Genomic DNA, 10,589 nt, shown 5'->3' with positions numbered 1-10,589 from the left:
TGGCAATGGCATTACAGGTATGACTGTAAAGATATTGTTTATGAGATGCCATCCTTGTTAGTCTCAGGTTTCTTAGGATTTTGGGTGGGTTGTGAGGGTTTTTTTTGGGAGGTGGTTAGTGGGGCTGGGTTTGGCGTGGGGTTGTTGATTTTGGTATTGTTGGGGCTTTTGATTTGTTTTTCATTTTGTGTGGTTTTTTTCTGGAGGGCTCAGCTTCTTAACTTGGGCACAGATGTGGGACCTGAGCAGATGGTGACAGTTGAGAAGGAAGTCCTGGTATTCTGCGATGATAGAGTTTGTGTAGTGTTTTGGCAGCTACTGCCACCCTATGGTTTTCCATAATGGATGAATGCTGCAGAGCTTTAATGTGTTGCATTTCTCCAGAAACCTCTTATAGGTCAGAGAGAAGACAAAGGATATTCCTTTTGTCTTACTCACTCCTTCTCTATGTCCCCTTTACAGAAAAATCCCATCTGCAAAGAAAATCAAGTACAGCATGAGAGGCCATAGGTGGCATTAGGATGGTAGAATCTTTTCTACTGCATTTACAACTATGTAATTGAATATTAATTTTGGTTCCAAGGGTTTTCACTAACTGATTATATCTGCTTTGGCAGGATAGATTTTACTCTTTTTTTTTAGGAACTTCAAAATGTACATCTGGAGAAAGCTTCCAAAACCCATTTCTTAAAGTTACTGCTGCTTTGGGAGCCTGTGTTTACATCATGGATGCCACATATAGACAGATCTGGGTTAAAGCAATCTGGTCTAAGCAGTGTGTCCTCAGAGCATAGCTTCCAGCAGAGCCCTGCCCTCCAGACACCAGCAAGTGCCCAGCCACAGGCTCTGATGCGGAAGGAGGACGTTTCAGACACCATTATTCCACTCATTGCCCTCCTTCAGGCCAGGGAATACCCTCTGCGTGGAGGAAGACTTTTTTATTCTTTTGAGGAAGCGGAAAGAGGGATCACCTCTCATGTTGTATATCGTCTCTTTGGGACTGGAAGCTTCTTTCCCTTTTACCAACCCGGCTGAAACCAGGCAGCAGTGTAGGCTGTAGAAAATAACTCAGCTGGCTTGGAGGCAGGGATATGGGACTCTCTCATATATTGTAAGTGCACAGGCATTGGTTTCCCTCATATATTATTGGGGACTCTCAAGTTCCATCCCCTCTGCCACACCCAACCTCACACCTATGCAGAGCACGAACTCTGAAGTGCACCCACTGCTCTTTATCGTTCTTAGCCGACATGGGAACTGGATGTCCTCTCCTTAAGCCGTATCCCCAAGCCCGCTGCCGGCCGGCTCAAGAGCCGGCTCTGGGGCTCCCCGAAATCGGGGCACTCGCTCCCCTCCGCAGCCGCAGTGCCGGCAGCCCGCGGCATCCCTGCCGGCCCGCCGGGCTCTGCGGGCGCTCCGCGACACTCCTGGGGCCGGGCAGCTCTCCAAAGCCACCTGTAGCTACGGCTCTTTTCCCCGCATTTCTCCGAAAAAGAGCTCTTCTCAGCCCCGCTCCCTTCCCGCGTGCTTTACTTGAGTGAACCAAATGTCCATGTATCAGGAGCGGAGGTGGTGCCTTTTGGGAAAGATACAAAACTGGTGTTCGCTGTCGCCTCTGTGCGCCCCCCCGGCGGGCAGTGCGGGACCGGAGGGGTGTGTAGGGCCGGCTCGGCCGTCCTGCCCCCGCCCCGGGGCGGAGCTGCCGCCCCAAATGAGGTGCGATTTCACCTTTGGGCTCGTTTTCCCGGAGCGCCACTGGAATTACGGCCGTCCCGGTCCCCGCTCATGGCTCTGCGCTCCGCCGGTGGTCCCCGCTCCCAGCCCCGACGTGGAACGGCCGCATTCCCCCTGTAAAATGCGGGCAGCGGGATCTCCGCGCGGGCGGCGGGAGCCCCTGTTACGCCTGTCGGAGTTGAGCACGGAGGGAGGTGAAACAGCCACCTGAACGCGGAGAAACACCCGAACCCACAACAAGTAGTCTCGCCTGGCAGAAGCCGCTGTCGCTGCTCCGGCAAAGGTAGCGGCGGGGCGGCGGGAGGAGCGCGGGGCTGGCGGGGAGCGGGAGGCTGATCCCACCTGCCCTTCCCCGAGATGCGCGCTCGCCTTCGTGATTTGTCTGAGAAAGTAGCGAGCCGAGCTCCACACAGACAGCTTTTCCTAGAGTATGCCTGCTGCCTGCGCTGGTGGGGTGCTCTGTATTTCTTCCCAAAAAGCAACCCTTTCCTCCTTCCCACGGTGGGGGTGGGGAGGAAGAGAAAAATATCTAAGCCTTCTTTTTTCCCCCTGGTTAAGCTGTTAGGACAATAAAAGATAGATGCCCATTAAATAATTAACCGTACACTTTCTGTTCCATCAGCTCGGTTCACACAGCCCCGCGAGGGAGAAGGGGGTGGGGACGGTGGCGGATCCATAGGCGGTCGAAGCAGCAGCAGTGCCATTTCGGTAGCCTGCTTGCAGGGGAAGCGGGAGGCAGCCCGGAGCGGGCAGGCGGCACAGCCCTTCGCGGTGGAGCGAGCGGAGCTGGCCGGCGGTGGGTGTCGGGCCGGGCCGGGCCGGGAGGGCTCTTTCGGAGTGCGGGTCCGCGGGAGATCTTGGGAGGGGTCTGGGACAGGCCGTGACCGCGGGGAACGGTCCTCCTACGGTGGTGCTTGTGGGGCTTCTCCTCGATTTCTTCTGTTTGCGTTTAAGGCAGAGGCTCGTTCCCCACGGACCTGCCGGCGACCGGCTGCCCCCCGCCCAGCGACCGGCGCGCCCCCCTCCCGATCCGCGCCGCCGCCTCCCGCGCTCTCCCCAGTCATGTCCCACCCGGAGCGATGGGGAAGCTCGAGGACAACGAGAGGGTGATCCTCAACGTGGGAGGCACGCGGCACGAGACCTACCGCAGCACCCTGAAGACCCTGCCGGGGACCCGCCTGGCCCTGCTCGCCTGCGAGTCCCAGAGCGAGTCCCCGGGCGGCGAGGAGCCGCCGCCGCCCCCCAATCCGCCGCTGCCTCCGGCGGGCGGCTGCCCGGAGCCCGGCAGCGGCTGCAGCCCCCGGGGCAGCGGCGGCGCCAGCGAGTTTTTCTTCGACCGGCACCCGGGGGTCTTCGCTTATGTGCTCAACTACTACCGCACCGGCAAGCTGCACTGCCCCGCCGACGTCTGCGGGCCGCTCTTCGAGGAGGAGCTGGCCTTCTGGGGCATCGACGAGACCGACGTGGAGCCCTGCTGCTGGATGACCTACCGCCAGCACCGCGACGCCGAGGAGGCCCTCGACATCTTCGAGGCACCCGACCTGCTGACAGGCGAGCCGCCCCTCGACGGCGACGACGACGACTTGGCCGCCAAGAGATTGGGCATCGAGGACGTGGGGGCGGCCGCCGAGGGCAAGGGCGGGCGCTGGCGGCGGCTGCAGCCCCGCGTGTGGGCGCTCTTCGAGGACCCCTACTCGTCCCGCGCCGCCAGGGTAAGCGCCGCCGGCCGGAGCTCCCAGCGGGCGCTGGGGAGGCCGCGGGGCTGCTGGGGCCCCCGAGCGGGAGCCGGCATGGCGGGGATGCTGCCCCGCTCCGGGTGTGCCTGCAGAAGGGATGCTTTGGTGGGCTGCTGCAAGGGAGACATCGGCCCGCGTGGGGTGGTGATGCTTGAACCCGGTACAACTGCAGGCAGTGTCAGGCAGCACGGGGGTCCCGCTGTGCCAGCATCCCTCCCATGGAGTGTGCGGGGCTGAGGTGGGAGCTGTGCCCCGAGAAGCCTCCAAGGGAGCCCAGAGTCACCCCCTGGCCTGTGTGGGGTGTGGAGGGGGTGACTCACTCACTGGGGGAGCTGTTTGTGTGTGGGTGTGAGCAGGAGCAGCCCCAAGGCACCCTCATCCTCCCTGAGCGCTTGCGTGAACGTGCCTTTGGGGCCGGGGCAGGTGGCCTGAGGTCTCGGGTTTGGGGTCAGGTGGTGACAGTGACACCGGAGAGCGACCTCAGTCCGTTCTGAGCTTTGCTCTGTCTGCACTGGTAGGTGATCCTGGTTCAACAAAGTAAATGTGACAGGGGGTCACCCTGGCTCTTCCTCCATTGATTTCTCAGGGTGACCCTGGCTGGCTCAGTGACTGAGGAACTAGGGACAGGAGAGTAAGTGATCATACTGACTTTCTTTTACTTAGATAGGGGTTTTAGGTTTTTATGCTCACTACTTCATACTCTGATGAGTTGGATTTTAGTTCTATCTTTTCATTGCAGTTGTCAGGGGTGATGAGGGTTTGCTTTCTAACTCGGGGCTTTGGAGCAAACAAATGGTTGTAATTCCTTTGAGAGAAATATGCAGTGGTGTCTCTAATTTAACCAGAACAGCAACCACCAGCAAATCTTCCCTCCAATACAAGACAAAGGACTTGTAACAGGAAATGCTTGATTATAAAATGGCAATAAGTATTTTGTGGCGTATTTATCAGGATTTCCATGAAGTATTCAGAGCTAAACCTCATTTTGCAGAAAGTGCAGTTATGGTGGGTGTAATCTCTTAATCAGCTCCACTTATTCTGCTGGCAGTCTCATAGATGTGCACTTAAGTTTGTGGTTTAGTGACTTCTGGAATTGTACCCCATGGCATGATGCAGTTTCTGCCTGCTCACCCTGTGAGCTTATTGAGGTAAGTTAAACTGAAAGTAAACTTATTACTGTCACTTACTGAGTGCCAACGTTGTTTATATTTTTGACGGTTGCCTACCAGTTTGTTCTCCCTCAACAGCTGGCTCCAGTTGATTCTTAAAGTATGTTTTTAATAAAGAATGGGTTCTGAAGAAAAGTTACCAGAAGTGTCTATCTTCGCTCCTAAATGCATACCCACATCTCACATCTCAGCTGTCGGAATCTTAAAGAAAATGTGGCTGTCAGTTACCTGACAGACTGTAGTGTGAGCAGTGATTGCCCTGCAGGTTTTCTTTCACCTGCTGTCCTGTGGAAAGTTGCTGACAGTGTCAAAACTGCAGCTTTTGTGACAGAGAATCTTCCTGCTCAACTTTTCTGGAGAACTGAGGAGTACGGAGTAAGTGTTAAATGGAAGATACCAGGAGAAGTAGGAAGGTAGGCATGCCGTTGCGCCTTGGAGTTGTAGTTGGCTTTTCAGTCCAGTCTTTGACAGAAGCTGTAAGCACTTGCTTTCCACATTTTCCATCTGTACTAGGTCATCCTGAACCATTAGTGGCTTGGGTGAAGATATTTCAAGTTTGCAAAATGAATACTATAATTAACACTATAGTAGGAAATTGCAGCACTGCAGTATTAATCTCTTAGAAGACAAGAGTATTTACCTTTTTATAACTTAACTGGTTTTAAAGATTTTATTGTGATTTCAAACCCAGGCAGCCAGAATAAGGCAGTGTCAGAGCCCTAACAACAGCGTCTAAATCTGTAATTTCATTTTCTGAAGATCTGTACTTGATCTTTCAGGTAGGAAGACAATTTCGAGAATTTCTGGTGAGTTTTAAAGCATTAAAGTGAATTTGTATTTAAGGACTTGCATGCACTTAGTAAGCACTCTTGAACACAGTAATTTAAGGTGATGGTAACCTTAGTTTGGAATGAGACATTATGTTTTTCCACACCTGAAATGAGAGCCCTTATTTTCCCAGTATTCTGGCAAATACACTCATGTTTTATGTCAGCTGAGATGATGACTAACTCTGAAAACATTTGAGTGAAATCCTGGGCTTTCTGAAATCAAGACAAAACTCTGTGAACATCAGTCTTTGCCTCACAGTGTTAGTTACTGACTCATACACCACTGAGATTATGGTGGGGCTGCTTAGTGGTAAACTTTCCTAAGAACTGTGATAATTATTTTCTTTTAGCATTACGGATTTAGATTCACTAGTGTCTTTTTTTTTGGAATTATGATGCTGATAAAAATAGCGTATTTTCTGTTAATGAAATGGTACTTAATATTTGTGATTTTCTTTATTTGAAACTGTGATCTCTAAAAATAGAAATTTATAGAAATTCAAATATAAGTTGCCATGGTAACCTCTTTGGGGATAGTGCACGCACAAGATTATTCTAGCAAGACCATCCAGTGATGTTATATAAATAGTGGAACTAGTTTGTTGACAAGAAGGTTTAGTTTAGTCGAGATTCTAAAAAAATTCAACTTTTAGTGCGTGCAGTTTGGTAGTCAGATAGCGACATCTACTAAACATGGGGTTTGTAAATATGAAATACAATCCATGTATATATGATTGCTTTGAAACCTGCAACGCTTCCCTTTGTTTCCCAAGTTTAGGAGTTAGGTCTGAATGTTATTTCTGTCTTCATATTATCGTTTTGGATTTCACAGACCGTGAAATGAAATTAGAGTGCAGCCGTACTCCTTTCACTCCACGCGTAATGGAACGATCATTCACAAAAGGCTGTTTGACACAATGCTGTTAATGTAGATGTGGAAATCTAGTGGCATAAGGTGCTCTCACAGGAGGAGGAGTGCTGGGTGACTGAATCTTTGTGTGTTGGTTTAAACCTGTCTGAAACAGACACCTTATCTGATTAAAACCTGTGCACTGTTTTGTTGGTTAATATCTGTAAGTGATTTTGGTGTCCAGTGGCTCCTAAGTGCCAGGCACTTGTTTGCTTTAGTAAAGTGCAAAGAAGCATCTAAGTAGTTTGTAAGAAAGCACAAGAGGCAATATTAAGTGCTGAGTTCAAAAAGTGTCTGCAGGTGTCCAGCGGGGACTGGAATGCCAGTGCTCATCTCAGATACCATATTTCAAAGTAATTACCTCTAAAGCCTTTTTACTTTTGAATAATAGTTGTAAAATGATGCTGTTTAAAGATGTAATTAGTATTTGTCATTGATTTTTCCTAAGAATTATGGATTACTCCTGTACTGGGTGTAGGAATGCAAAAATGGCCTTGAAATTCACCAGGTCCATAGCTATATATCCTTAATGTTTTGGGGAGACAGTGAATCCCTTTGTGGATAAGGGGCCAGTGCGGTGGTTAACCAGTGCGGGAGTCAGCATGGCCCAGGGCACTTGAGCTGTTTGCAGCAGCTGAAGGCAGCTTACATAGCCCCTTTGATATGGTTTTTATCTCTAGGAAAGATCATCATTACTTGGTTTACAAGGAAGTACAAATCCTAATTAGCAAGTATTTGTCAAGTTTGCTGTAAGTAAATATTCACTGCAATGCAAATAAACCCACAATAGCCTTGCAGTCTAGGCATCAAGATATATCTTGAAAGTGTTCTTAAAGATACTGATGCTGCTTCATAGTGACATGGGGAGCTGTATTTGAGCAGGGGGTGGTATTTTTGGAGGGAAAAAATACCACCCCCCTCTACTGCTTTATATGATATTTAGTTGTCAGAGATTCCTTTCAGTGACCCATTGCATCTACACCAGCTTTGGACATTGGGTGAGGTGAAGAATCAGCTGAAAGGAGTGGAGTGGGAGAGGGGAAAAATATGGTTTTATAGATTCCCTCGAGGCTAAAGATACAGAAATTATGTTGGAGAACATTCTTAACAAAGATAACTTAGATCATTGTGTGGTGGCTTGCTTATGTTTTTTCCAGGTACCTAGATACCTGTTTTGATACCTGTCAAGAAAGCCTTGATTTAGGAAGCCTGTCATGTACTATGGTGAATTATTGAAGTGAGTTATATTTTTAGGGTTTTGCCTGTTCTGATGAAAGACAGGTTTTATTTTTGGTGGAAATAATACTGCTGCATCAGTCTAAAATACTGTGAATGGAGTGGTGGAGGTACATTGATCTCAGAATATATGTTTGTAGATTAATAGTGAATAGCAAAGGTTAGCTATCTTAACTGATAGGAAGCCCTTTAATACATAAATGGAAATCTTTACTTTGTCTTTTATTCAATGAGGAAAGCAGGTATATTTTAGATTTTACCATTCAATTATTAGTTAGGCAGACATCTGTCTAATAATGGCTCAAGAGAAATAGTTAAGGTTGACACCTCAAAGAGTGTATTCTTTTTGTTGGTAATGAAAACACTGGATTTATTTACATGTGAGAAAATATTCAATTACATTAAATTAGTGAGAAGCAGTCATTCTGCTTGAAGCATTTATGCTATGGGAGCTGTCTTTTTTAAAGACACATCTAGATATGTTCCTAATGACAAAAATCATACTGCATTAGTGTTACAGATTTTCATACACTCTGTAGCTTCACACATACATGGGCTGCTCAAATCACATTGTAAGTAATTTTTATTCATTTACTTCTGGCATACTGGCCTTTAAAATTTTGACTGGAAATTTTAGCTTAATACATGATGTATAATCAACTAGCTTGATCTGCCGTAAGTGTAAATGGTTTCTGATGGTACTGACATCAGAGAGGTAAAATCAGCAAGATTTCTGCCTTCCTAACTTCTGCCTCTTCCTCTACAGCTGTTCTGCCTGATGCTGCTAGTGTTTCCATGGAAACAAGCCAGCTCTTCGCTTCCTCTTCCCATTGAAAACAGCCTTCTCACTGTCACTTATTCATCTGGGAAAAGGATTTTGTCATGGCTCTGACATAAATGACACAGAGATGATCTGTCCTATCATTTCAGAAATAGATGCTATTAGATATGTGCATACAGCCGGATTGTCCTTCAGTGACTCTAAAATAATTTGATTAATGGACTCAGGTTGAATTTGCTTTGGTGTAACTGGAAGTGGAAATCTGCTAATTAGACATAGCTGAATATAGTAGCAGTGTGAGAAATATTTTAAATTGAGAAATCTGGCAGACAATGTTCTCTTTTTTTATGTAGTTATTATACATAGTAGTATTTGTCATGTTTGTTTACAGTGATAAAATTCTCAAATGCTTTACTTTGAGGATGAAAATTTATTCTCAAACTGATTAAGATGGTGGTGGGAGGAATAGCTCACAACTTGGGATGAATATTGTATAGGTTTCAGTGCTACTGTCAAATGAGGAATCAGTTATCATGCACATCATGTGATGCAGTCAGAATATGAAATAAGTGATGCAAGAAAACTGGTATCTTCAAGGTCCTTTTAAGGTGTTTGGTACTTAGTCCAAAGTAAATATACCAATCAATACCCTGTGAAGAAAACAGCATTTTTGCTTGATTTGGAGAATTTGTGTTAAGTCATAATTGAAAAAGTTCAGAACTGAGACAACTTCCATATCCTTGATTAATATCCTTCACTGTAGGGACTTTAATATACTATAAGAGAAGTATGTGTAAAATTTGCCTATCCTTCACTCCCTCAGTGATCATTGGCAGAATATTATTCTCTTCCTATGAAGGTGCCTTGCAACTGGGATAGAAGAATAAGAGAAGAGGAAAGGCTCCCTCTGTAAATTTTTAATGTTTTAGTAATCTCTTATAAAAGTGGTGTCCAGTAGTTTTAAGATGGAAGAAACAAGTTCTTCTCATGATCAAGTGCTGTTTCAGCACTGTTCATTTCTCCAGAGATGGTTCCTGCTTGTCCTGTGATTCAGATTCGTGGCTCGTCTTAGGGAAGGAAAGTTTCCTTCAGCCATGACTGGAAAGAGAGGGTTTATGCTCTTTATATTAAGCATCCAATGGAGGTAGTGTGTTCCCTTTTAATTTTAAACTTTTCTTTAGACCTCACTTCTGTCAGCATGGTTTACGTAAACTTACTGATTCAGTGTAAAAATTTGTGGGGATTTCTGCAGAGTTTCAGTGGTGGATTTTTTTTTTTAATTGTAAGTTAGTTAGGCAAATTAAATATGGATATAGTAATTTAGAATATCAAGCTAACCACTGTCAGTCTACTTAGTGTATTTCTTATAGTTATACAGTTCCTTTACATACTCTCGTTCTTTCCCAAGTGCACACTTTTCCAGTAAAAATCACTAATTACACAGGAATAAAAATTTTATTTTAAAGAAATGTTAAGCAACACTATTCAATGATTTTATGTGGAGAGGAAATAGAGGAACTATGTCCACTCTTACGTGTGCTCTTGCTTCCAAAGAGCCTTCTCCCTGATGTGAGGGCTGAAACACGAGGATATTTCACACGTCAGAAATAATTTATTCTGGCGAACAAAATATTCAGTTGGGGTAATGTGCAAGGACATAGTAGTATAAATTTAGCTTGGTGATATTTATCAACGTGATCAAAGGGATTCAAGTTGTACTGATGACCTGGTACATTTTTTCCCTGTAGTGGTATACGTGTGTATATGTTGATATAACTAAATGGTAATTTTGTCAGATGCTATAGAAATAGCTGTAGAGAATGAGCATGAATCACACGTTTTTGTTTTTTTTTTGTTTTGTTTTATTAATTTGTTTAATTAACATCTTTGTTGGTACTTTATGATGACTAAAGCAGTTTGGAAAGAAAAACTCCACTTCCATCTGTTAATCGGAAGTGTTAAAAATAGAATGCCATCTAATCACATGGAATACAATGTCTTGTGATTTGTCATTTGCTTTACAGATTTCCTGGCTGAAGTGGTGGCTTGAAGCTTAAAAATCAAATAATCTAATTATGTATTATAGTACTGTGTTGTTATTCCCCCTGCTGCTTTTAAGTTGAAAATTCTGAGGTGTTGCTGTGGTTTTGGTCTTTTTACCAGTAGGTTAATTATTACAGTAATGTGATAATT

At 45.8% G+C, this 10,589-nt stretch overlaps 1 protein-coding gene across 9 annotated transcripts in view; it reads left to right on the top strand.

The window, feature by feature from the left end:
- Positions 1-1,687: 1,687 nt before the first annotated feature.
- Positions 1,688-10,589, top strand: part of KCNC2 (potassium voltage-gated channel subfamily C member 2) — a 101,226-nt gene continuing 92,324 nt past the window's right edge. For 4 of the 9 annotated variants that reach the window (XM_064701960.1, XM_064701961.1, XM_064701956.1 and 1 more), the window contains exons 1-2: positions 1,690-2,017; positions 2,689-3,446. In XM_064701960.1, the coding sequence (XP_064558030.1) occupies positions 2,814-3,446 (633 nt within the window). In that variant the 5' untranslated portion in view covers positions 1,690-2,017; positions 2,689-2,813. Of the gene's footprint in view, positions 2,018-2,418; positions 2,531-2,688; positions 3,447-10,589 lie in introns of those variants that run through there. The other 5 variants (XM_064701958.1, XM_064701954.1, XM_064701952.1 and 2 more) reach the window with 5 other exon arrangements.

The sequence above is a fragment of the Zonotrichia leucophrys genome, chromosome 1A, assembly GCF_028769735.1.
Source record: "Zonotrichia leucophrys gambelii isolate GWCS_2022_RI chromosome 1A, RI_Zleu_2.0, whole genome shotgun sequence".
Taxonomy (NCBI): Eukaryota; Metazoa; Chordata; class Aves; order Passeriformes; family Passerellidae; genus Zonotrichia; species Zonotrichia leucophrys.
Note: the sequence above shows the minus strand (reverse complement) of the source record. Positions and strands in the feature narration are given on the sequence as shown.